We start from the raw sequence: 26,487 nt of genomic DNA, 5'->3' as shown, positions 1-26,487 counted from the left end.
ACCCCGGGAAAAAATTGACGATAAAGTCTCTCGGGGGATTTCTTCCTTCATATCAAGCGCAGACAAGTCTCAGCAGATGACGGCGAAGGTGGCCCCGGGTTCCCGAGGCAGTTTACAATCTTCCTCCTAACATAACCTCCCATTCATCAAGAGCTTAAACAGGCTTGGGACGTCAGCCAAACAGATCGCTGTCCTTCACCGCACGACAGTACTGCTCCCCCCATCCCCCTCCCCCTCCCCTGCCTTCCTTCTCCGCTTTCGAATGTGTGTTTGCAAGTGGCTGCATGCCTCCCATCAGAGGTGGCAAAAGTTCTCACACTCAAAGACTTGTGTCAAAGCACAGTGGTAAAAGTAGAAGAACCACGTTGTGGTTGTGTTCAAAGTCTTTCAACCCGCAAATGGCTTCATGCACAAGGCTCAGTAGGACAGCAACTAATTGTATTTTGTTCCTTCCCACCACTGCCTCTGATGCATATTACACAGACAGTGACGCTTTCCTTGAGCTTTTTGGCCACGGCAGCAGGAGTAAATGGAGCTTTAGGCACGGCGGAAAAAAAATCTCATTAAAGGGATTTGGGGCTGGAATACAGAAGATCAAGTGAATTAAGACCAGACAAAGCTCATCGGCAGCAATACGCGCTCCTTTGTGTGTTTAAGAGGAGTCGCCCCGGCCAATCGGATTGCAGCTCTCGTGCTTTATGTCGAAAATATTCCCAAGGATTCAATTACCGGGAACTAATTAAGAAAGTGTTTAACATTGGACAGATCGACCATGACGGCACCGAATAGGCTCTGCTGGAGCTGGGCGATAGATATGGCGTTCGTAGAAGATGACCTCCTTTCGGTAATAAATCAAATAATAATAATAAATAAGATGAAATAGATTTAAATAAAATGAAACGAAACAAAACAAAAAAAAAAGAGATAAATAAATAAATGATGACACAATCCAAGTTCTAACATTACCGTCCACTTTGGTGTAGGGCTTCCACTTGTAGTACCAGCCCCTGAAGGGTTTGCTGTTGTGTTCGGCGCACTGCTGCGTGCGGAAGTCCACGCTGTTGTGCGAACACGCTCGAGTGTTGCACAGCTGGTTGTGGCGGCCGGGGCCGTAGCAGAACTTGCCGTTATGCTGGGGCCTGGAAAATGATCAGAAGGGATTAAAAATAATCCAAAATAGTCAATGAGTACTTTGTATTTCATTGCATTGTTTATATTTATGGTCTTGAAGAGTTTCATTCAACTATTGACTCTCATTATGATTTTATGACATCATTAGCGTACAGTAATTTCGTAATAGACGACGGGAATACCCTCCGGACTAAAAAATAGTTTTACAACGTCGTCATAGGAATTGAATTCTGTTGTCGCAAACCGAGGATGCTGTCTGTCGAATACGACAATCGGAAGAAATATTTTTGAGAGCAATAACAGATGACCACATGTTGGACAAATTTAGGAAACTTTGGGTTTCCCACATGTTTTTGAACTCGGACCACCAGCAGAGCAAATTGACTTTAGCTATTTACACCAAAAAGGGTATGACTGGCAAAGACCCGGAAGAATCCTGCTGATCTCATAAAAACGGTAATTCTGCTCAACTTGGCGAGGATACTGAAGAATGCTGACTAGAAACAGAAACCCGACGGGAGGACAGGAATATCGGTGAGAAACAAGTGTAAATAAAATAAAGAAAAAGCAATATTCTGGATTCCATTTAACGGAGGAGTGACGGAATGGTGTTTTCTGTTGGGAGGTTGCGAGGTTCTTCACAAGTTTCATCTCATTACTGTGGAAAATCACATATGGCCGTGTGTTTATGGGCGGCGGGGGGTCTGCCGAGCATGCTCCACCTGGGGCCTTCTTCAGAGTAGTTTGCACGCCAGAATTCCACAGTAACATGTTCTCTTTTTTTTTTTTTTGCAGCCGTCTTTCGTGATCATCTCGACAACCAACGCGTTCCCAAAACAAGACATGGGCCAGATTGTTTACTTGGAGTTGCAGCCTCCCTTCCGCATCGACATCCCTACGCTGACGCAGCCCCCGAGGTCTTGCTGGATGGATGGATCACACATACAGTATTTGTTCATAAAGTTCTCAATTATTAAATATAGGAATTGATGGAAAATGAAACGCTACCTTGAGTGCAGGGAAACGATCAGAATACACATTCCCAACGTAAACAAGGTGGCGTGCTCTCTCCTAGACATTTTGCAAGTGATCAACAATCTTAAACAAACAGCAACTGGTGCTCAAGAAAGTCGCCCAGCTGTTTCAGAGCTTCAGAGTCTGTAAACAATTTTACTCTCACTCCAGTAAATGGGAAGAGAAATATGTATTTCAGGAGCAAGAGGCAAACCTAACTCTACCTTAAAATGAAATCCCCCCCCCCCCCCCCAAATCTGCCTAGCAACAGAAGGAGCTGATGTCCGGTCTTCACCTGGAGGACCTTCATTAAAGGAGAGTCGAGGGCTTACACACAGAGCTCCAAAGCGAGCACCGCTCAGCCTTTACATTCCTCTTTACATCGAGTGTGTGACAAAATGTGCACCGTCAAAACCAGGTCAGGATTGTGACCCTAATCGCCCAGGCTTGTTGGCCAGGATTAGGGTGGACCGCGTTTGATCTGGCAGGTGGTCCACGAGGTTGTGGGGGGGGGACGGGAGGCAGGTGGAGGACATGGGGGTGAAGCAAGAAATTTCATTTTCCGCCTTTGGAGCAGCTACTGCAAGGGTTTTAATCTGCCGAGCACCCAGAAGAAGATGCTTGATGAAGATAATTTTGACGCGGCACCGAGGCAAAAGTCAAGGAGGTCAAGTTCAAAAGTACCTCACGAGTGACTTGATGGGGTTGAAATCTCTTCAAAGGATGAAGAGAATACGATAATTAAGCGAACTTGGCAACGACCTTTGCCATGCTTTGTGCAAACCTGTTGCAACATGAAGTCGAGTTTGTTTTGTTGTTAGCATTGCGCTAAGTGTTAGCAACAGTTTTCCAGACTATGTTCTGGTTTTAACGTCATTTTGGTAGGACATGCCAAGCTGTCAATTTGAAGCAGCTTGTGGGGTGTGAATGACATTAGCGACGGGCAAATAGATTCGGGCTAATCCATCTGATTGTGGTCTCATTAGGAGGAGAGGGGCCCTACCAAATTAATCTCTGAGATTAACAGCGGTACAGTCACAAAGATGCAAACACACTTGAATGGGTTCGTCGCGGCACCATGACTCACTCAGATATGCAACTGAGATAAAGTTTTTTAATTTTTTTTTCTTTCAAATGCCACCACAGATGAACGAATCCGCCCAGTCAGCAAAAAAAAGTTGCAGCCCATTGTGAGAACGGGTAACGAACGGTTTTGTATTGTCAACAAAATCCATAAAATGTCTCCTATAAGACCCAAACACCTTTCCCTCGCTGTGTCCCACTGACCCCGTAGCTCGTAGTCGCAGAAGCCGCTGCAAGCCTCTCGCGCCGCCGCCGCCGCAGGAGCGATAAACGAAGTGGACAGCTAACCTACTTGCGGAGGGCCTCCTCTGCGGGCCCTCCTCGCTGTGCTGAACGTGGCGTATGCGTAACGTGTATCATATGAGCAGAAAACATCTTTGATCCCCCGGCGGGAGGGATTAGGAGAAGGGCCGGGTGCGCCCGTGTCTGCCTGGCTGTTAAGCAAGCGCTGATGAGCCCAGTGAAGTCCAAATATTTAAACTGACCTCGTTGCGTGTTTGCAAAGGAGGAGGGCGACTGGTGAAAACTTTGCGATGAAGGAAAAAACGGTTCATTAGCACTGGCAGTCTCGGATGACGGTGTGCTAATATCCGATTGTTAAGAAGACTTTTGTTATTTTTTTTTTGTCAATGCCTTTGAATGTTGTTCTTCAATTATTTTTTCACTTGTTATAATAAACATTGGTCACATGGGAAGGTTTGAAAATCTATCTATCGATATCTAGCTAGCTCGATAGCTAGCTAGCTTGTTTGTCTGCTTCGCTTTACCGCTTGCTAATCTATTGACAAAGCCATCTATGCTTGATAAAACATAAAAGTGAGGGAAAAACATTGTATCATACTCAAAATAGGGAAATTAATCTTTGAATCATGAGCAATGTTGCTTTCCTAAATCTAAACACAAAGCCACGAGAAAAATGGTACCCCTCAAGCTAACATCACCGGTCATACATAACCTTCATCCCACCTGCCCACTGATTCAATTAAACCGAAAGAAATGTGTGTTTGCTTGACGAAACACAAATGCAAGATTCAAAACAAGAAAGGTGCTGCCGGCCATAAAATTTGTCTTGACTGTTGCTTCGTGTTCATCGGCCAAGAGCCCAACGAGCCAAATGCAGGGCAATTAGTTCCACCATCTTTCTATCTATCTATCCATCCCCCATGGTTGTACGGAAGAACACGAAGCAAATCACTCATATAAGCGAGCAGGCATGACTCCCAAAAATCGACCTGGTAGCACGCCATGACATTTTTGGAAAGCCAGTCAAGCGGACCATGAAATTTGGTAGGCACGTCCAGTATTCTGAGTTGACCCTAAAAGGTTCGTAGGGATCCCCTGCTTCAAAGAAAAAATGCCTGCCATTTTAAAAACGGTGTCTGCTACCAAAACGGAACCATACAATACGGATGGCACAATACGACGAAGCCTTTTGCGGGCGGAGTTTCTCGGGCAAACTTGATGACTCGCCATAAAACACAAAATTAAACAAACAGTGGGTTGGAAAATGTCCGCTTCTTCTGCGCATGTTGAGACTTACTCAAAGAGCTGTCGGGCACTGCGGGATGCGCGACATTACGTTTGTCCGAGCGAGCAGCCATGCGAGACCTTGGCAGCTCTCGGCGCAAAAAAAAGCAACGTTTTGTCCCACCCTTGTCTGGGGCATGGGGAGAGATTGTCTTGCTGTCTGGACTGTCAGCTGACTCTACGCGTGCGTGAGTACGTGCACGTACGTGTGTGCGCTGACAGCTATCTGGCAGACGTTGCATTCAGGTGTTCCAAAAAAGGATGAAAGAGCAGAGGTTGTTTGGATGTGGGAGCAGTTTCCAGGAGTGATGACATGATGAATGTATGGGTGTGTGTTTACCGTGGACTGGTGCAGGAGCGCTCCCTGTACATGACCCCGCCTCCGCACGTTCTGGAACATTCCGACCACTGGGACCAGGGCGACCACTGGCCGTGAACCGCCTTGGGGCCGTGCTCCCCGTATTTGACACACTGGCCTCGCCAACACCACTGACGTACATATCCCTCAGTGAACTTCACGGTTAAATCCCGTTTGAATTATGAGACGAGTCTCCTCACCATGTCGGGCCCGCAGCTGGTGCCCTCGGCGGCAGGCATGAACTTGGTTTCGCATCGTTGGCCCGTGCGGTGACACCACAGTGACTTGCAGATGTCCTGCCAGACAACAGAGATGATGATATGGTGTCGTGACAAAAGTACTCGTGCAAGTACAGACACTAAATAAAAAATACTCAGTGATGAGGAAAAATAAATGTATTTGTATGTAAGACTTGCAATCACTGCTGAGGGAGCATCAGCTGGCCGGCTGACCATCGGGCGACAATGAGCCTCCCCTAAAAAAAGCCGGCACGTCAAACCTAATCAGTGCGCTTCTTTAATGAAAGCGCCTCTAATTATGTGTGTCATCTGACCCAACAATACAGAAAGCAAGCGAGTGAGTGAGCACAGAGGGAGAGCCTCGCATCGGGAGACAGGCTGCCGACGCTGGCAGTCAGCCCGGCTGCACCGGGCACGGGGGAACCGACCGGGACGGAGAGCCGGCCGGGGGTAATTAGGACTACATACTGGGGTAGGGTTTTGAACAAGTGTTCAGGTTTGAAGCCTGGTTAGGGTTTGAAATTGAAGATTTCAGTCAAAGGGTTTCTTTACAGTGAAGGGTTCAAGACAGGGCATGTTTTCATATTTGGGTTGAAAGTAAATGTTTCAAACCAGAGTTGCAATTTCAAGTCAGGGTTGGGCCTTTGATGATAGGGTTATGGTTTTAAGCAGGGTTTGGGATTTTAATTTGGTGTTAGGCCTTCAATGAACGCTTTCGAGTCTAAATTAGTTTGGCTTTTAAATAAGGATTTGAATAATTCTCTGTTTGGGCTTTAAATTGATGTCCAGGAATGGGGTTTCAAATAAAGATTGAAACGCTTGAGTTCAACTTTAAATCCAGTTTTGTCTTTTAAGGACGTGTTTGCATCAAAGTCACCACGCATTTTTCTACTTTGCACCTCGCCAGCCTTATTTCCGACAAGCACGCCTCTTCGAACAGGTCACGAACATGTAAACAGCCTTTGAAAAGGTCCTGAATAGCCCCGATGGAGTGTTTTGCGCTAATCCCTTGGCTATACCATTTGGCTGAGTCCATTTCCCAGCCGTTAAGGGCCAAGCGGCATTTCCATGTGAATGACGGCGTACATAAAGACTTCACCTAGCGTCGAAGGGCTCTACCCCATTGAGGGGCAAAAACCTAGGGGGGTTTGGCAAAAATCATCGTCATTAATAAAGTCCCCATTTAGTCAGACATCATTGACGCTGTAAGTACAATACTCGGATCCTGTATGACAGGGCGGCTCATTACTGGAGGTCTCAAAGACTTTGTTGATGTGGGAGAGTTCCGGTCCACAAGACCTATTCTATAGATGTTGTTTTCCATGCGATGCAAAGAGTGAGGCCGGTGTGGGAAAAGCTTGAGGTAAGGTTCAAAAGGTTCACGTTTGGGAGATTTTACCTTAACAAAGTCAAGACTGCATAATGTTGCCTTGGCGCCGAATTGCCACTTGCACTGCGTGTCGGCGTCGTACAGCTGGCCGGGAAGCTTCTCGGGATATTTGTACTGACCGATCTGCTTGGGCTCGTCCACCAGGCAGGACGCTTGAGTGGTCCTGGAGGACACGTGGCGATTACAATCGATAAAATCATCAACGACGCAATGATGCCTACCCGAGGAAGCGGTTCAGGTACTGGCGGCTGCAGATGGACCAAGAGAAGACTCCGTTGTTACCGGCAAGGGTGGGGGACATGATGTTGCCCTCGGTTTTGCGACAGGGGTTTCCCTCACCGTCATGTACCATCCCGAAACTGATCCAATAAAAAAACAAGAGTTTGAAGATAAGGTATCAAACCTGATTCAAACTGGTTTCTGTCAGGGTTTAAAAGGGTTTTAAGATATGGTTGCAAATGAGGGTTTTACTGGGGGGGGTAGGGTGTCAAGTCTCCATATTGGTTTCAGGCTTTAAATTCGGCTTTTAATATAGATGGACAACTATATTTGCCAAAGTGATTTTCTTTCTGGCCCAATTTATCTCAGGACTCAACACGCTTTCGTGCCTTTTTGACACTTCAGCGGTCTGGTGAAGAGCAGGAGAAAACATGTCCAAGGTTTGTGTTGGGCGAGCGCCAGGCAAGCAGACGAGTTTAAACATAAAAAAAAAGGTAAATTGAACCAATCAAACTTGCATCTCGATGGAAACGCAAAATATAAATAGAGCGATGTCCGCCTTAGGCTATTCTCCCCAATAGTCCAATTTGGACATAATGTTGGCAGGTCAAAGCGCGTCTGTGAGGCTGCTTTCATTCGAAAACTTTGTTCACATCCCGGTTGCAATTTCTGCCAATTGCGAAACGCGGTCACTGCGAGGTGCGACGGACGTACTTGTGTCCGGATTCGTGAGCGATGGTGAACGCCAATCCCAGTCCCGTGTCCTCATTGATGGTGCAGCTCCGGTATTTGCTGCACATGCCGCTGATTGGAGCAAAACCTAAGAACCGAAGTCAGAATGAAGATGAGTTGAAATTTAACATGCGCAAAAATCTGTCAGAGATGACAAGTCCAGGTCCAGAAAGTAAAAAAAGTTTGGACTGTTTTTTAGCCTTCTAAATATCCTCAATGGTACTTCTTCATCCACCTTTGCTTGGTCAGTTTAGACATTTGATCCAAACCAAAATAACAGGAATTAAAATGTGCCTATGACCACAGTCTGGACCCAAATGAATTCGAAGCAGACATGGGAGACTCCCTGGGTAGGACAGTTAAGACTTTCCAGCAATTATCCGAGGTCACTCCATCCGTCCGTCCGTCCGTCCATCTTGAGACTACCATGGGAGAAGCGGAAAAAAAATACCTAGCGATTTGATTTTACACCGGATTTGTGAAGCAACACACAACCAAGGTCCTATCATAAAAAGAGACATGCACATCTCGGGTCTGACCACTTTTTTTTTTTTTTTGCAGTGTTAGTCGAGTTTTATGAACCCCGCAGTCACGCGTCGACAGGATCGGGTCAGTAACTCACACGTGGCAACCAAACTTAACAACCTCATGTTTGCAGAGCAGCAGAAACTGGTCGAGACGTTCAGGTGTCAAAACAAACCAGAAGCAAAAACGGAGAACAGGAAGTTGCGCTTGGCCGCTTGCCTTACCCAGGGTGTCGCAGGGCTCGTTCTTCCAGGAGCAGATGTCCAGCCCGGTGAGGAGAACGGCGTGGTCGTGCCGCTTCCCGCTCTTGCCCACCAATCCCGATTGCCACTGGCAGAAACTGTTGAGCGACTGGTCTGCATGATGATTGATGCTCAGACCCAGCTATTGACGTGACATGAGCAGAATTATTTCTAGAAAACGCAGCTATGAAAAGTTTTATAGTTAGGGTTCAAAATAATAACTTACAAACATTTCTAACAGCGGATACATTTATATTTGGAGAGTTACAAGGAGCCAGCGCACTCACCGGGTCCTGTTCCAGTAGCAATAAGCTAACTACCACAATGTTGATGTCTGTCCCGATGGTGCCGTCTTTGAACAGACTGGAAACCTGGAGGAGAAAAAAAAAAACGAGCAGTAAAAGTGGCTGTTAACTCAACAAATGAGCCAACTCTAAAATCAGTGACCACCGTGCCTTTGCCGGTCGTCACGACTAAATGCACACAGGGCGACCGTAGACGAAAATGTGGAAAGACTATGTCAGGGATTCAGCAAGTGGGGCATTTAGGAGAATGGGAAGAAGCCATCGGCGCCACCCAAAGTACATCGAAACCACATCTTGCAAAACGAAAGGCAGTGCTTAAAGACGGTTACGGTCCGGCCCGTTGGCGTTTCTGGCTTTGAATTGGACTGAAATACAGTCCGAGGCTTTGCAATATACCGTACTGTTGGATGGATTGACAATTTGTAATTTTAGTATTAACATGAAGTCGATGCACAATTTGTCTTTGCGGGCCACCTAAAATGATTTGGCGGGCCGTATCTGGCCCCCGGGCCTTAAGTTTGACACAACTTCACTTTTTGACACTGACCATATTCATGACGGTGAGGACATAAGTGGTGACGTTCTCCCGGCCGTGTTTCTCCAGCATCTTCCTATCGGCCACCACCAGGGTCTCCACATTCAGACCTCCCACCCGGTTGGAGTCGATAGGCGATCGCTTTGGCCTTCCCGGGCCCTCTTCGTCAGTCGTGGCAAACTCATCTGGCATCAGGAAAGGCTCCTCAACGGGCGGTTTTGGAGTGTCTATCAGGATGAGAAGCATTTTGGTTCAATCAAACAGAAGAGGATTTGTTTCCGTGCAGAATTAGAAGGAAAATGAAGGTCCCTTACATACATTGCTTGCGGCGCCCACAGAAGTGTTGCCTTTCCGAGTGCCCGTTTTGGTCGTCCTGCTGTCGATGGAGGTCCCTGTGCCACGTGGACGGTTCGAAACCGGACGGGTCGCCGGCTTGTTGTCGGACCACGTGCTCGGCGGAGCGTTTGTAGACGACGTGCGGATGGTGACCGTCGGGTGCGCTGAAGTTGTGACGTTTTGCCAGATGCTGAGGTAGAGGCGAGATCAAGTAGTCGTGCTCGGAAACGCGAATTAAACCTGACTGGGAGACACACACGGCATGTAAAAATGAAATAGTTTGAATCAGATATTTTCCACAAATATTTAGAAATTTTCTAATTGATACTAGTCAAAATGTAGTGCCAAAAAAATGGAAGAAAAACAATATATAAAAAAAATTAGAAAAATCTTATTGTCATTTATTTTTCCGATGTGTGAAAAATTTCCAAAAATTAGAAATAAAATTTGATGAAAATGTATTTTTAAGATACAATCCAATGAAGTGCTTTTGTGCTTGTTTTCTTGGCAGCGATAATTAGTTAAACTCACGCTCATTGGAGGCATCAATTCATTGTCTGTTTCCACTAATTCCCCATTTACAATTGCGGGCACACACCATAAGACAAAAACACACACACACACACACATCAACCCACTGACCCACTGACCTTTGGCCTCAACGTGAGTGTGTTTGGCTATCAGTGTGTACGTGCGCGCGTGTGTGTATGTGTGTGTCTGACACCGCCGACTAGCGGGTTGCAAAATAAACAGAAGGCCGACAAGAGAAGAGCCGGTGTTGTCAAAACATGACTGGGCTGGCTGTGGAGCGGACGCTTTGAGCCCCGAGTCGTTCTCATTTGTGTGGAACGTAAACTTCCTCTCGCCGACATTTCACGTGGAGCCGTGACACGCTCCGGTTTGACAGCACACACACGTTTTAGCTTGGTATGAGAGGCCCGTAACGATAAAATTGATCATCATTGTATCTGGCGGGAAAGTTTTTTTTATAATCAAGACTATCATGCTGGAGTTCCAGGCTAGCTACATTCAATCACTGCTGCGATGTCTTAAATTAGAAACGGAATCAGAAGAGGTCAGGCGGCTTTTATCAGCCAGCTCCATTTTGCTCATCGTTTCATCCGCCGTCTGGAGTTTTTACAAGCTCGTTGAGCGATATCGCTGTCATCGTTCCTCGGAAACTTTCCCTCGCCCTGAAGCGATGCTATATTTTCTTCAAAAGGATTAGCCTTGCGAAGGCTAATATATCACACGATGTATCGGCCGCCGATGCTTTACGCCGTCATTTTCCGACGTGCAAAGGTGCAATTAGTGACTTTCAAGCGGGGAAACCGTCACGTAAAATGTCAAACGTTATCGTCTCTCGCTTTCTTGTGCTCATCAAAGAGGCTTAAGTGAGTCTAGACTCCATGTCGATTCAGTAATGGGTATGCTGAGCCAAACGAAAATTACATTAGGAAATGATTGGGAAAGTGACGGCGATACAAAACAAGCCTTAACATGAACAAATCATTAAAACATGACACAAAAAAAAGAAGACAGAATTTGATTTTCAATCCAAAGAATTACACATGTACAATCGCCAATTACAAAATAAAAATGTTCATCAACTTCTTCTTGTATTTGAACACACATAAATCGCATTGTGGCCTTTTTTTTTTTTTCTTGTACAAGCACGCTTACTGAATCTCCTAAACTGGCCTCAATATAAACGACTTTTAAGGTTTCCTACCATGACATTATGACGCAAATGACTAAGTGCTTACACGCCATAAGACAAGGGGGAGGGGAGGGGGCGAGTGGCCAGAAGCCCCAAACCAGTGATTACTGCACATCTGCGGGGAGTCATGTGACCAGAAGAATTATGGGTCTTGTAAGAGGAAGAAGCACAAGGTGGTAATATTATATTTAGAAGAGCAAGGAGACCGGCAGCGGTGCCAGAGTATGTTGACAGAGAATAAATACTGGAAAATAATAAAATAAAGGCGTTTTGATCTGATGAAACCAAGGGTTAGGGTTAGGGTTTCTTCCCTTTTTCCAAAAATATTGCTGGGTGCTAGCAGTTTTCAGTATAAAACGGCCAAACAACAATTCAAGATGTACAAGTTAAACATTCAATTCTTTAAAGTTGATTCAAGTGACATCATGGCCGTTGTTTCACCAACTCCTGTTCTATTTATTTAAGCAGCATTAAGATGCTAATTGTCATTAGCTGTGACTACATTAGCATCACAACTGCGCCGTTACTTCCAGTTCTGCGTGTAGAAATGAAACAGTTAGAGTGCTTTGATAACCATTTCCATTTGGATGGGCCCCTGAGGGTTATGTTCTCGCGTGCCCCGCTGGCTCCAAACGGGATAACGAGGAGGTGGCGACAGAAGATGCTTTGACGCAACCGTGCCGACATCAAACCGCTCAAGTGGCTCATTGTGAACCTCATCGGGAATCTCTTCATCGTGGAGGATACATTCCCAATTTGCCATATAGAATACATGAACCCATTAATGGCCTGACTAAAAAAGTAGAAACACTAATAACATAACCAAAATGATACTATAAAAGAAGGCTACTGTGACAAACGGATACGGTGGCCTATTTAATTATGACTTAACAAAGAAACTTGTGTTTTATTTAATCACATGGCCAACAAATCCCATTATTGCACTACTCCAATAGATGTAAAGGCAACACAAGAGGCTCAAGTTTTGATGTATGACTTCAGTTTGCATCCACTTGAAGTCCTCGGCAGAGCCCATTAGTCTTGTGTGAGAAAAACGACAAAGGACACACACGGCATCCCTCGGCCATTCGAAGAACCCAACCGAGCGCCCCCATCCTTTTGCCTCCTCTCAAGCTGGCATCCAACGGTGGGCACTACATCACTGTCAGAACATGCGGACCACCAGGGAGCGACTCCGGGCCCGAGAGAAGGAGGGGCGGCCCAATTTGTTGGCCTCTACACAAAGTAGACAGGTACAAATGGGCCCGATGCTGGCCGGAGATCACTCACTGATGTGTCACTCCAACCCGGTGAGGAAAGATGGAGGTTCTTGCCCGACACAAAAAAAATCATCCATAACAGTTGACATACCGGAGAGTTTTTTCAGAATTCTGCAGGTAAACTTTCCAGATACTATATCCCCGCCCCCTTTTACTTTACCCAATTGTCAGAAGCTGGTTTCATCAGTAATTCTACAATATGTCAAAAAAGAATTTCCAGGAGATAGTCACTTGGTTGAAGTTAGTGTCCCCGTTCAAAAACATCAAACATCACCGTTGGGGCGGCGGGAAAAGCCCCCGCACACCGCAGGGAGTCGGGTGCGTAGCAAGGGCGGACGTAATTTGTAGGTTGGAGTCTGTGATCTCGGCGGAAGTCGCAACTTGCGTCACCGTGTCAACGACGGCGTCGCGGGGGAACAAAGGATGTAGAGGTCGGATTCGCACCGTCATGTCATCTCAACTGGCACCGCCTACAATTTTAAACTGGTTAAACGGGAAAGTGACATTTTTATTGATTTATTGGGGTTTGCTTTTACGGTGGTTCTTTACCAAATTGTCAAAACCATACTTTGAGTGTGGTTAACCAAATGAATAAATAGCAAACCAGAAACTTTTTATGTAGCGTTACACAAAGCGGTCCCCGCGGCGTTGATGGGGGGGTCAACCGGTTCAGGAACCCAAACATGAGAAAACCTCTCCTCAACATGAGAGCCCTGTTCACTTCACTCAAGTAGTGATCGCAGAATGTAATTACAGAGTGTCCACAATTAACCAGACTCTAAAATCCCTCATCATCTCGCGCCGCTCTTAATACCGTCTCCTCATTTGCTACACTTCCATCTGTTTGACCCAAAGCGCTCCAGAGTTGGTTCTCATCCAGAATCCCCAGCTGACTTCCCCTCTTCAAGAGACAACAAGATGAAGAAGGAGAGGCTCTTATTCTTCCTTTCTCCCCGTTTTGTTCTGCCCAAAGCCCTTTGACATGAACAGTCCATCTTTCAAAAGGGACGATACGACCTCCCTGGGAGCTTCCAAGGCCGGACAATGGCTCCACATTATCCCTGCTCGACACTTTCCCTAACTCGCTCTCTCTCTCTCTCGCTCGCCATTCATGATGTCACCCTCTTTTCTTCCCTCTCATGTGTCTTTCTTCTTCTGCCGCATTGTTTGTAATCCCACCTTAATCCCACCCCGCCTCCAGCGCCCTTGAATGCAGTCGCTCCTTATTTTGTACTTAATCCAAAGATTTTTTTTGGCAGGGGAGATGTGTAGAAGTACGGGTACACACACACACATAAAAATAGAAGACTCACCAGCCCCGAGCACGTCGATATAGCCGCCGAGGAGGCCGACAGGTCCCGGATAGATCCTTGATAGAAGCAGTCGTGGTACCCGTCACCTCTGGTTACCGTGGCGATGCCGTCCGAGCCCAACGTCTGCACCGTGAAACCCGGGCCGACCACCGACGACGGCCGCAGGTCCAGATGCAGGTCCCGGCCGAAGACAGAGAGGCGGTAATGCACCGAAGAGGACTGGGACACGGACCTCCTGCTGCGCCGGCTCCGCCGGCTCACATCGTGGCTCAGGTATTGGCCCTGAGCGTCCACCTCCACCGGGGTGGCAAAGGCGTAGTCTGAGTGGGGCAGAGGACAGGAAGTCATGGTCCAAGTCTTTGTTTTGGACCAAAAACCAAGAGCTAAATTGTTCAATCTGAAAGTCCCAGGACTCTATTAAATCTGAAAGTCCCAGAGGACCAATGAGACTCTAAAGTAACTGCACCTTTTCCAGAGGTACAGAGATGTACCCAAAACAGAATCCATAAAACAATCCAACCCAAGTGACAGGACTTTGTGCCCCTTAGAAGTTCAACAAAGTCCTTTGAGAATTGACGTGGTCCTTGTCTTTGAGGGAGTTTTGCACCTTGGTGCTATTTATCCCTACTTGGTGGCACTTCTTTGTGTCCTCTGATCGGCCGGTGATCAATCTACCCGCGTGGTTTGCCATTCCCCTTAAATTAGCAAATAGTGACTGAGAGCCACCATATTAAAGTTTAAAACACAAGTATACCATAAACTACGACCGCAACCACTTCGATATTATCATTACTCGGTATCTGGCTAAATCCGGCCTCATTTGAAGCTATTGGTTACTCGTAAATACTGACGATACCAGCCGCCAATACTTCCTACAGTAAAATAAATATAAAGGGGTTTCCAAAATCATTATCAGTAACTACATTAGAGTGAGACTATGAATGTACCAATATATCAACTCATATTCAGATTTTTTCATTCCAGAATGTTACCACATTGGATAAAGGACAGGAAGTTTAACTACTGTAAACAAATATAGTGAAACTGAGCCTCGGGCGATCAGATGAAAATATTTCAGACTGATGTATTTGTGGGAAAAAAAGAAATGTAAACTGTCTTAGATTATTTTCGTTTAGATGGATGGCGATGTAGTGAGTTAGCGTCTCCTCCAATCATTCGGCCGACCCATCGGACATACGCTACGTATCACTTGATGCAGTTCAAAAGAGGAGAAAAGAAGCTAGCAAATATTTCATTTCCCGTGCCTGTCATAGCAAATAAAAGTTAACGATGGGGTTACAGTGAGCTTCATTTCGTTTCCTGTCATACTTCAACACTTTGAGAAGCACGCCATCTTTTTTCTGCCCGGCCCCCAATAAATCAAAGTGTAGAAATACAAAGCAACTTGGCCTAGAGGGAATCTCAGATTTTTTTTTTGGACCTCACGACCCGCTCGACCCCGACATTGTCACACTGCTAATTTGCCCTTTGAGGACTGGGAAGCATTAACATACTTGAGCCATCCCAGAGGTTATGTCTGGTATTTACAGTCAAACCTCGAAGAATCGAGCGCAACTCCAACTGGGAAGAATTTTGGAACCAAAAATAATGGAAGTACAGAATCGGTCAAAGTACGCAGTGATTCAAATTGAAATATTTTTTGCCGCAACTGGGGTTACACTTCCTCCATATTTACATGTATCATCGTGAAGTTGTAGCCGACAAAACCAACCAGACAACACCAGCAAGTGGAGCACTCACCATGATTTAAACCGTGGCTGCTGGAGGAAGTGGAGGAAGAAGAAGAAAAGTAGTTGGTTGACACACTGTGCAGGGAGGCGTGCGTGCAGCATATGTGCAATGTCTGTTCAAAATAAATAAACGAACATATAAGCAAATAAATAGATAAACAAACAGGTATAGCAATAGGTAATGCATAAATGACAAAGTAGAGGTTCTCAAACTGTGGTCCGTGGACCTTTCAGAGGAGCATTATGTTTCATTGGCGTTATTTTTACGAGGATGGTCCTGAGACAGAATTATTTCCCGACAGATGTTGCTGGAACCTAAAAGTCTGAGGACCTTTGACATAAATGACATCAATCACATGGTATGGATTTTGACTCACTCACTTACCTTGATGAGGCTCCAGGTCAGCAGGGTAGAGAGCAGCCGCACTGGGGCGCAGCCGACCAGCGGCAAGGGTAGAGTCCAAATGATAAGAAGCAGACAGTCCATGGTGGTGGTCGTGGTGGGTTCGGGGCGAACTCACACCTCCCGGTGGCTCCTAAATGTGCGCAAGGGACGTAAAAGCGCGCCCAATATTGCCATCATCGCGCAGTGCGCGCGCATCGTGGACCACCTCAGGTGGGGTCCACTCGTGTGAGGCAGGTAGTCCGGCCAACTCTGACTGAATGAGTGAGTGAGCCCGTGTGGGAGAGTCAGTCGTGCGCATTTGGCACCAATCAACTCGCAGCATCACGAGAGCACGCGTGGAAAAGCTGGCCAGAGATGAGCGCGGCACTCGGAACGCCCACACGGGGGCCGTGCGCGCGCGTATTCGTACGCGCTGGAGCTGACGAATGCGCGTGAAGTTAACGCGACACTTTTTGAATGCTCCGTGCTCGAAGGTTCAACACTTCAGGTGCAAAGTGCTCTCGATTAAGACTAAATATAGTCCAAAAGGCAACGACATGCCAATGCTGACATGAGCGAGTCAGTGTGTGGAATAATTCAACTTTTTTTTTTTCTAGGTAGGTGCATGCTGAGACAAGCATTGCCCCGAATGCGTTATCGAATTACAAACACGCTTTAATTAACCACATTAAGAAAAGGAGGGGGCGGGGGGGAGAAGAATTGATATGAGGAAGGAAGGAAGGAAGGAAGGAAGGAAGGAAGGAAGGAAGGAAGGAAGGAAGGAAGGAAGGAAGGAAGGAAGGAAGGAAGGAAGGAAATGCTGGGCGATAGGAAGACTGTAAGGAAGGGAAAATGTGTGTTTGCATTGGAAGGAAGGAAGGAAGGAAGGAAGGAAGGAAGGAAGGAAGGAAGGAAGGAAGGAAGGAAGGAAATGCTGGGCGATAGGAAGACTGTAAGGAAGGGAAAATGTGTGTTTGCATTGGAAGGAAGGAAGGAAGGAAGGAAGGAAGGAAGGAAGGAAGGAAGGAAGGAAGGAAGGAAGGAAGGAAGGAAGGAAGGAAATGCTGGGCGATAGGAAGACTGTAAGGAAGGGAAAATGTGTGTTTGCATTGGAAGGAAGGAAGGAAGGAAGGAAGGAAGGAAGGAAGGAAGGAAGGAAGGAAGGAAGGAAGGAAGGAAGGAAGGAAGGAAAGATGTTTAGGCCATCAAAAATGTGCTTATTTTGCATAGTTAGAATATTAAATTCATCATTTTTATAAATACAATAGGGACCTTGTAATATTGACTGCTTGGGCCCTAAATATGAAGAATGTTAAGCGTTCACAAACTTTTCCAGAACTAACAAAATCGCAGCTTTCTGCATTGTGTTGAAAAGTATGTCATGTCAATGATCTGTAAAGAGAGTTCTATTTCCTTCTGGTGAACTATTTTCTGGAGCGGAAGACATGTAAGACTGCCACAAATCTTTCCATATCATATTGTAGCAGATGACATCATAGGTTATGATATCACATCTCACTTCAGAGGTCCTGGCAGGCAGGCCAAATTCTTCGTGGTTTGCCCGCTTCCTGTGGCAGGTGTTGCCGGGAGCGCGATGTGACGGCGACGGTAACACGAGATGCTAACGCAATCAAATGTGCAACGGAAATGCACTATAACAAACACGCTTGCAATTTCACACAAGTCTATCTGAATTGATAGGTTTTCAAATGATGGATTTTCAGAAACCCTTGTTCCTAACCCTAACGGGGTTCAAATCCTACTTTGAAACCTTAACACTTGTTTGAAAACACAAACCCTTTTTTGTCATTGAAGTCAAAAGCGGGAGTGATCTTGTCATCAGGTACCAATCAGGTGACAGGTTCTTGTACCCGTCGACACCTTCTGATGATGTCACGCTCGAGGTGCGAACTGGTATGTTTGCTGTGTCACCAGGCAGCAGCGCCTATTTAAAAATAAATCAAAAACAAATATAATAAAACAAATATGCAACTCCAAAAAAGTTTGGCATATAAGACTTGTACTCAAAGTTGTTTTTGTAAATATTTGAAGTGAAGAGATTTGAAGGGGGGAAGAAATAGAACAAAGTTGAGAAAAAGATGAATTTCACCACAGCGGTTTGTTTGGTGTAAACAAAAAACAATTGTGAGCAAAATGAGATGTTGGAGATGCCAAAAAGCAACAAGTTTGATCGACAGGTGGTTTCTTCTTCAGAGAGTAAAAAAAGAAGTCATGAGAGCCGTGGCACGCTACCCGTGTGTTTTTATTTACAAAAACCATTTTTTGCAAGGTTTTGAATGCACAAAAAATGGCAGGTTGAAAGAATTTATTTAAATAAAATTAGTTCAGAATACCTAAAATGGTACAATTAAAACAATCAGAAAATACAAATCTAAAAACCAATCAAAACATAATATAATATAGTGCTGTGTCTCATGGTGAATTTGACATTTTGAAAGTGAGTGGAGTAAACTACTTATTATCATTTTTTAATGATTATTATTATGATATATGCTATTCACTGTCAATCAAATAATTACCGGCCACAGGGGAAAGCATGACACAGGATACCTCCGCCCTTGTTAGGATTGAGTCATGTTGCACAGCGGATATGTTACGGACACATCCGCCATTTTTGAAAATCTCCGATATCGAGACATCAAACTTTTTTTTTTTTTTTTAATAGTACCACTTCCACATTCTTAAAGCACATTAAACATCTTGGAAATGTATTTGAACGCACACAAAAAATGCAGGGATAAAATACATGACGAATGTACCCGTGGTATACCATGAGAGGAAAACATCTTAAAAATCTGCGATATTGCTGGAGAACACCGAAGTAGATTTACGATGACGCTCACTTGTCGGCATGTAAGCGGAGCAGCTTGAACCCTCCCGATCATCCCTTTGGGTAAGGGGGGGAGGCAGCGTTTGTTTTGCGTCACTTTGACGGCTGTACTCTAAAGGGGCCACGGGCGTCAGGTATCGAGTGATAAAAACGAGGCCCCGTGTCCCATGAGTCGGCACTTTTGCGTCGACATGCAGGAGCTCAAAACAAAGCGATCTGGGTTGCTTCGGTTTTGTTTTATGGCTTGACCCACGTGCTTGTGGGTTGACCCACGCGGCTTTTGACATTTGGTGCTCTCATGGGTTGAACCCCTGTTGATTGTCCCAAGGGTCTTTCGACCCGTGGTAATCCGTGCGTTGAGCCATGACGAGTTTGACCTTTGCCCCTTTGCGGGTTGACCGATGATTCTTAGCGCCTTGGACTCGTGATACTTTTTCACCCATGATTTTTCGTGAATTGACCAAAGTTGATTCGCCTCATTTGTTGGTGTCAAAAATGACGTGCCGCATTTATCCCCCGCTCGCTTGACATCTCGTGCTCTGACTCATCCCATCAGATCAGAGGCTCAATTTTTCTCACCGACACCACCGGTCGCCTATTCAGCGAGCTCGATGGGCCGCGAAAGTTGTCCGAGCGGGACACGTTGCAAAGACCCCGTCGGCCGCCTACCTCCGTTCCGTCCGGGCCTCGGCGGCTCACTTCAGAGGTCATGAGATAATGAGGACTCAACCAGGAGCTCCTCGGTTTTGTGTTCTCCACCACGCCACAAAGACAACTGAGTACTCAGCGCCTGCCAAAGTACCCTAAAATCGGTTTCCCGGAACCAACCCAAATCCATCACAGCCAACCCACACCGTGACCCATATCTATTGGCTGGATTCCATCCGAGGGAGGGATTCCCCAATTTTTTTTCTCCCAGATCTTTGGGGGGACGTGACAGAGTGCAGGTCCCCGTGGTGGCAGCGCTTAATTGATGCTTGTCCTGCCTCCTTTGTCCCACGGTGCCATCTAATTGAGACGATTGGCTCGACCCAAACGTGATATTTGAATGATGGACGGATTCCCGGGGGAGCACTGTGGTCCAGGTTGACACGGTTTCTCTCGGGGTATCCAAGTCCAATCCTCGAGAGCCTCTATTTTTCAGCCTCACGGTTCGCAGAATCCCCGCCGCGGTGGTCGGCAGCCACACGCTCGCTCGATTTTCCTTCCTTCAGACGGAGAAGGACAGACGAGACCAAATTACAGGATGGAGGATAAACATGTCGTGTAAAAATACACGCGGCAGCCAGCAGGTTCATCAGGCCGCGACGGGGGTGAGGCTGTTTTTAGATCGTATCTTTTGGAGGATAATCTCATCCTCTTCATTTGTGGCTCCTCTGGAAGGGAAGGGCCATACTTTGATGCGTGTATATATATATTTAAATATAAATACGCATCACTTGTTTTGGAAAATGCAGCGTGAAGCCAAAAGAATGAGAAAGATATTTATTTTTGTGTTCAATGACGCCAAGATCTCGAGATGGCTTGAGAACAGAACAATTGAAATGTTGTGTTAGGAACAATAGGAGAAGTCCAGTCAGTACTTACAGAGGTCTTTGATGTCACCATTCCGCCATTGATCGACGTATCACCACGATCGACATCGATATTAATCTATAGCAGGTTCGCTCAAGGGACTTAACTTTAAATTGCTGGCTTGCTTTTTCTTTCTTCATGCGAAAGAGAGCAAAAGCAATGTAGGAAGGAGGTCGGTGTACACACACGTTCTTTGTCCCGACCGAGCAGGATATTGCCGAAGCATGCTGACTAGCTTAAAGCTTAACAATGGAAGCTTCTCAATGTTTGCACTGAAGAAAAGTCAAACATGAGCGAGGAATAAACAGAACAAGTGAAGGTTTTAAACTCTTTGGGGACCTTTTGGGTGTCAATATGGGTCTTTGAGCCTACTAGTTAATGGTGTTTAGTTTTTGGATGTGACTACTTCCTGGTTCATGGAGGATTGTCCTACGAGGGAAGGGCCATACCGGGAGCGGAGGGGGGGTCATTATGATGTTAATGACGAAAAAGAGAAAACTTTAAACATGAATAAACATTTTTAAACATAAACATGAATCTTTAAACATGAAAAGATTAAAATATTTTCTCCATGTTCTTGCTACTTCCTGGTTCGCAGAAGATTAACATATCGGAATAAGATCAATCCTGTTTACATACACTAATACAGTACGATCCGACTACTGTATTTTGGAATCTAGGGTTCCAAATAATGTAAATGGCAAGGGGGAAAAAATGAATTATTTGGACAAAAGTGATAAAAAATATCGTATGAGATGGCGGCGCGTGCACACGCAGTGGCCACTCTCTGTCCCGTTCGGTGTTTTGTGAGTGTTTACTGAGTGTTTGTCCGGCAGTTTTGTGTGTGTTCGTCTCGTGTGATACGTCGTGCTACTAGTGCGGCGGGCATGTTCTGCTCAACATCGGCGGAAGTGGGTTTTATGGCGTTCTGGACTTTGGTGCGGAGAGATTAAGGGCGCTCGGACTGCTTCATCATGGAGCGATGCCGGACTGGCCTGCTCTTCCTCCCCCGGTTGGACTGCGTCGTGAGCTCGGACTGCTCCGTCCTGGAGCATTGTTGGGATGCGTCGGCAGCGGGTCTGCGAGGCAGCGGAAGAGGGGCCAGCGCGGAGACGTCGGGCCAGGCTTGCGGCCAACCCAGCGCGCCCAGCCGTGCCTTCCATTCTCCTGGTGTACGTTCGTTCGCGGGACGACAAGATGGGTTGCGTTCGCCTGATAGGATCCACGAACCGGACAGTGCGTGCCTGCTGTGTGCTCGTGTTCACAGTGGCCTGGTTGACTGTCATCTTTCCGGACTCTGCTGTGCATCGTGGGCGGCTAGCGTGCTATCACTCTTATTGTTCATCTTCTTGTTTTATTTTTCCTGTGTTGTTTACTTGTATGTGCGTTGTGAACTCTGTCTTGTCACCCCGGGATAGTGAGAAACGTAATTTCGATCTCTTTGTGTGTCTTGACATGCGGAGGAATTGACAATAAAGGAGACTTTGACTTTGAAAAAGTATGTACTTTCTGGATGATGGGCATGGATATCTTCCCAGGCCTTAGTCTTCATTGAGGCGTGAATGCGGGTGTGCTGTACGTCAGTGGGCATGAAAGTACTTCACGTGTAATTTGGTCCTTCAATGTAAAACCTTTGTGTGTTTATAACACGTATGGTATGTACGGTATGCGGTTTTCACCGCGTAGGTTGATTGTTTTAAAACAAAGCCCAAGTGTCTTTGGCCGCGCCATAAATCACAATCAGCCAAACAGTTTTTTTTCACGTTTTTTTTAGGAACGAACGGTGAAAGACAATTACATTGTCCCTGGACAAACACACGTATGTTATGTTATTTCAAAATGTAATCTTTAAAGGCCCTGAAATGTTGGATTGGCTACCTTTAGTAGATACTTGTCACGGTAGCATTATGACATTCGTGATCTGTACGTTATGAATAACAATGGCGGCCTTTGACTTGTCAACATGACGTTAATGGCGTGTGACGGCGGCACTGCTTTTTTTTTTTTTTTTTGCACGCGTTCTCATGGCCACAAAAGGGGGCTGCATGTCAGCGCGACCAAACACTGGCGGCGCTAAATAATGTCAGCCAGAGCATTGCACATGAGCTCATCAAAGACCCCCGCCCCTCCCCTCCTGCTTCAAAGCCAACAATGGAGGCCCGACTTGTTCTGTCTGATGCCACCGACCACTTTCAAGCGCCGCCGGGCCCACAGGAAGCCAGTCATCCGGGTAGCAGAGTGCGAGGGAGTGCGAAGTTGGGGCGGGCGGCGCTGAGGGGGGTTGGCACTCCCGGGTGTATGCGGTGCGGGGCGGTGGGGCTCTTGTCTCGCAATTTTCCGCCCTGATTGGAGTGAATGAGCGAGTATTCTGTGGCTCAGCTGAGTGCCAGTCACTAGTTGGCGAAGCAGTTTGAGAAGATGTGACATCACCTTGATACTTTGATGCATGGTGACAAACACTGATATTGTATAAGTCAGTCGACTTTCTACTAAATACGATGATTTGATGTTTTTGAAAAGACCATACTGAGAATATTGTCAAGATGGCTGTCGATGACTTTGTATACAAAACCACGGCTGAAGATGATTATTTACAACATATTTTTGCCTCCTGCCAAATGGGCCCCGCCAAAACATCAAAACCATGCAATTTTCATCATGGAGTCCACCCTGCGATACCGCATCGTCTGGTATGCGGGACAAATTTCGGAGAAAACATTTAGCACTCCTCGACAGACGAGGAAAGTATCATTTTGTTTATGGAGGAATGCCGTCGGTAATTCAGACGTTCCAAGTGGGCAGAATTTAGAAATACATTGTTGAAAAGTGATAAAAAATTAAGACAATAAATTATACGGTCTTTGATGTTTATGAAGAGTCAGATATTTGGTTCATTGAAGGCAACATTGTTTTCAAGTCATTATGAAAAGAAAAACTTGAGCTTAATTAAAAGCTAAATTGTCTTTATGTTCTCCAAACAAATACAATATTGCCATTGAAATCTATTTCTTATTGTTAGGTTCATTGAATAAATCATGTTCGATAAAAATTGCAATTGACCTTATTGAAGATTAACTTTTTTTTTTTTTTTTAATGGTGGCTCATCATCTCTACCAGGTTTAGAATCCCTTACCAGATTGCATGGACCTCATCACTTGTTGCAGTCGACTACCATCTGGCGGCTGGAGATAGTACTACAAAAACTGTCACGTTCATGGCGCTTACCTTCTGTTGCAGTGACGTCACACTTTCGGACTTGGTCATAAAGAAATCCGTGATTTTGGATGATGCGCACTCGCTCCTCGCTGCTTTATGTGCTTGGCTGAATTGATGTGCCTGCACGTCGTTGGCACCTTTAATTGCAACATGGCTGCCCTATACGTTAAACACACATCACGACCCTGACGTAAGCTCACGAAAAAAAAAATGTAATTCCTCCTTAAAATTGCATTTTCGTTTTGGCATTGTTTGTATGCACTCGCTTGCAAGGCAAGCACTCGCCTACTACCTCCTCATATACACACACAATCAGGAAGCTGGCGAGATTTAAATCCAACTTCAAAAAAAAAAAAAAAAAACTCAAGAGCACTTCCTGTTTTATGGGAAAGAAGCGGAAATAAAGGTGACGTCATGCAACAGCCACAGTTAACTGCTGGTCTAGGACGCGTCATTGTCAAATCAATAAGTTGAACAGTTTAAGTCAAGTACCCAGTTGTTCACTGGTGGTATGTATGTTTTACTTTTGTATGTTTTGTAAATCTAAGTTTATATATGTTTTTGTCTCACCAGTTCTACAGTGTGGCTGTGATATCAAAACAAATTAAGAACAAAGTCAACTTTTGTATCAAAGCATTCTTGTCTCCGATCTGGCACTGATAGAAAGCAAGCAAGTGTGAGAGACGCAATCCTGCCATCGGCTGGTCCCAGGGAAGACCCCCAGTCCTCATCTATTTTGTACGTAGTTGATGACCATTCCCGTCGCCCGTCGTCAGATTGCCCAGTGACGACGCTCAGTTGGTCGGTACTGATGTCCTCCATTTTGTTGCATTGTTTTCCAGATGTCCGACGCAGAGACGCTTCTTTCTTCTGTTTGACGTTGGGATTTTTGTTTTTTTGGAGGATGCCGCCACCCCGTTGCGTGCGCCGCTGCGGCGGCCCCGCCACACAGGTACTGGTGGTGTTTACGCTGACGTTCTGCGTGGCGCTTCCAGCCATCTGCCACCGGTTGCTGTACTCGTACTACTTTGTGCGCTCGGCCTACCTGGACGACATGAGCCGGGACGCCTTGCACCAGAGTCTGCGGCGCGGTCAGGACGCTCTGCTGTTCTGGCAAAAGGCGCCCTCAACCGCCACCACCGAGCCTCCCAGGCATCCCGAGCTGCTGGTTGCCGTGGTGACGACGCGGCGGCCTGACGCTCTCCCTTACCACTACCTCCTGCAGGTGACGCGGCAGCTGAGTAGTCTCCAGGGTGACTGCGGGGCGCAGCCCTGCGCCCAGGTGCGTTGCCGCACGAATGCGCCCGCCGTTCGGATGACCCGTGGCGCCCACCTGCCCTCGTGTGGTGCTTTCCGTTGTAGTCAGCCATTTCTGGAACTTGATTTTTGTCTGTCAGCACAAATGCGGAGGATGAAAGCCATGTCAAACAAATTTCCCGCCCGCGGCAGGTGGTGCTGTGTGACGTGGAGAGCGGGCCGGACGCCCATGAAGACGCCGTACTGCTGGAGCGCCACTTCCGCGTGATCCGCCCGCCGGCCGGCCGCCGGCTCGACGAGACCTTTGAGCGCGAGAAACGCGACTACGTGTTCTGCCTGCGCCGCGCCTTCCAGCTGGCGCTGCCCCGGAACATGTTGGTCCTGGAGGATGACGCCCTGGCTCATCCGGACTTGTTCCACGTAGTGAAGGATCTCCTGAGGCGGCGCTTTGCCTCGCGCTCGCTCTACATCAAGCTCTTCCACCCCGAGCGGCTGCAGCGCTACTGGAACCCGGAACCTTACCGCATCCTGGAGTGGTTTGGTCTGGGCCTGCTGGGCGCCACCCTGCTGTTGCAGCTCCTGACCGTCTGGAACCCATGCCGCTGGTCCCTGCGCATGTCAGCCCGCCGCCTGCTGCTCCTGGCCGTGTACGTGATGGCGGTCGCTGAGCTGCTGGGCCGCCACTACCTGCTGGAGCTGCGCCGACTGTCCCCGCAGCTGTACGCTGTGTCGCCCGCCACAGAGTGCTGCACGGCCGCCATGTTGTACCCGGGCAACACCTCGCTAAGGGTGGCCGACTACCTGGACCGAGCCTTCTGCTTCCAGGGCAACGCCAAGGACACGGTTCTCTACCAGATCCTCCGCAACACGCCCGGAGAGCGCGCACACAGCGTGGAACCCAACCTGGTCACCAGCATCGGGGCCTTTTCCTCCATCAGGCCCAACTCGGCTCACCCCAAACTGCTTTGAGCGGGGTGCGTTACCGGGCACCTCCACTGGAGTCACAGTGTCGGGCCTGGGTGTCAGTCAAGCGTGGCCTGAGAGTCTGATTAAGTCGCAGCGCTTTCCATTTGGTGGTGTGCTGCAAACATCTTTTTCTATCTGTGCTAGCAATGTGTAAATACTCTTATTAATTCATAAAAACATAGTTGCTCCATCAGAGCACAGACACGGCCCACACAGCTTGGTAACTTTTCCATTACACATAAGGCACAGCTCATTAACGTCATGACACATTGATACAAAGTAACAAGACATTCAGGTGATAACAGAGCATATGTCTGCCTTATAAGGACATGTTTTTCCCTATTTTAGCCTCCCTTTTCTTCTCTTCCTTATTCCTGCTTGTGGACACAATAAAGCCTTCTGACTTGTGAGGTTGTTGTTTCATCTACTGAAGTGCATTGCGTACTGACTGCTGTAAAACAAGCCAAGATCTTGCAAATAAAGAACCAACTATTACTCCACATCTTTGTTTTCCTTGCTCAACAACGAACATCTTGA

General features: G+C 46.7%; 2 protein-coding genes across 7 annotated transcripts in view; one reads left to right on the top strand and one right to left on the bottom strand.

Moving 5' to 3' along the window:
• The window catches only part of adamts18 (ADAM metallopeptidase with thrombospondin type 1 motif, 18), a 36,395-nt gene extending 12,308 nt beyond the window's left edge, over positions 1-24,087 (bottom strand). Inside the window, exons 1-15 of one of the 3 annotated variants that reach the window (XM_088372246.1) lie at positions 23,737-24,087; positions 17,883-18,030; positions 16,086-16,236; positions 15,711-15,813; positions 13,950-14,269; positions 9,619-9,880; positions 9,313-9,527; positions 8,748-8,831; positions 8,443-8,602; positions 7,676-7,781; positions 6,964-7,101; positions 6,752-6,905; positions 5,314-5,409; positions 5,096-5,244; positions 967-1,139 (exon numbers count right to left, since the gene is read on the bottom strand). In XM_088372246.1, coding sequence (XP_088228372.1) covers positions 967-1,139; positions 5,096-5,244; positions 5,314-5,409; positions 6,752-6,905; positions 6,964-7,101; positions 7,676-7,781; positions 8,443-8,602; positions 8,748-8,831; positions 9,313-9,527; positions 9,619-9,880; positions 13,950-14,269; positions 15,711-15,813; positions 16,086-16,187 — 2,062 coding nt within the window. In that variant the 5' untranslated portion in view covers positions 16,188-16,236; positions 17,883-18,030; positions 23,737-24,087. Of the gene's footprint in view, positions 1-966; positions 1,140-5,095; positions 5,245-5,313; positions 5,410-6,751; positions 6,906-6,963; positions 7,102-7,675; positions 7,782-8,442; positions 8,603-8,747; positions 8,832-9,312; positions 9,528-9,618; positions 9,881-13,949; positions 14,270-15,710; positions 15,814-16,085; positions 16,237-17,882; positions 18,031-23,644; positions 23,698-23,736 lie in introns of those variants that run through there. The other 2 variants (XM_088372245.1, XM_088372247.1) reach the window with 2 other exon arrangements.
• On the top strand, positions 23,963-26,450 carry LOC148401147 (GPI-N-acetylgalactosamine transferase PGAP4-like). 4 transcript variants are annotated; one of them, XM_088372256.1, is made up of 4 exons: positions 23,963-24,133; positions 24,391-24,465; positions 24,570-25,009; positions 25,177-26,450. In XM_088372256.1, exons 3-4 carry the CDS (start codon positions 24,632-24,634, stop codon positions 25,951-25,953), a joined length of 1,155 nt encoding a protein of 384 aa, XP_088228382.1. In that variant the 5' UTR covers positions 23,963-24,133; positions 24,391-24,465; positions 24,570-24,631; the 3' UTR covers positions 25,954-26,450. The 4 variants fall into 4 exon arrangements, with proteins under 4 accessions (XP_088228382.1, XP_088228380.1, XP_088228379.1 ...); XM_088372254.1 differs by having other exon boundaries at positions 24,301-24,465; XM_088372253.1 differs by having other exon boundaries at positions 23,963-24,236.
• Positions 26,451-26,487: the final 37 nt, after the last annotated feature.

Source organism: Syngnathus floridae, chromosome 3, assembly GCF_059516105.1.
Source record: "Syngnathus floridae isolate MCC-2025c chromosome 3, RoL_Sflo_1.0, whole genome shotgun sequence".
Taxonomy (NCBI): domain Eukaryota; kingdom Metazoa; phylum Chordata; class Actinopteri; order Syngnathiformes; family Syngnathidae; genus Syngnathus; species Syngnathus floridae.
The sequence above is the reverse complement of the archived record's forward strand: the minus strand, read 5'-3'. Positions and strand labels throughout refer to the sequence as shown.

Coding starts and splice junctions, on each gene's coding strand:
- LOC148401147 (XM_088372256.1), top strand. CDS start 24,632: ATGCCGCCACCCCGTTGCGTGCGCCGCTGCGGCGGCCCCGCCACACAG. Junction 25,010..25,176: donor GGGCGCAGCCCTGCGCCCAG/GTGCGTTGCCGC, acceptor CGCCCGCGGCAG/GTGGTGCTGTGTGACGTGGA.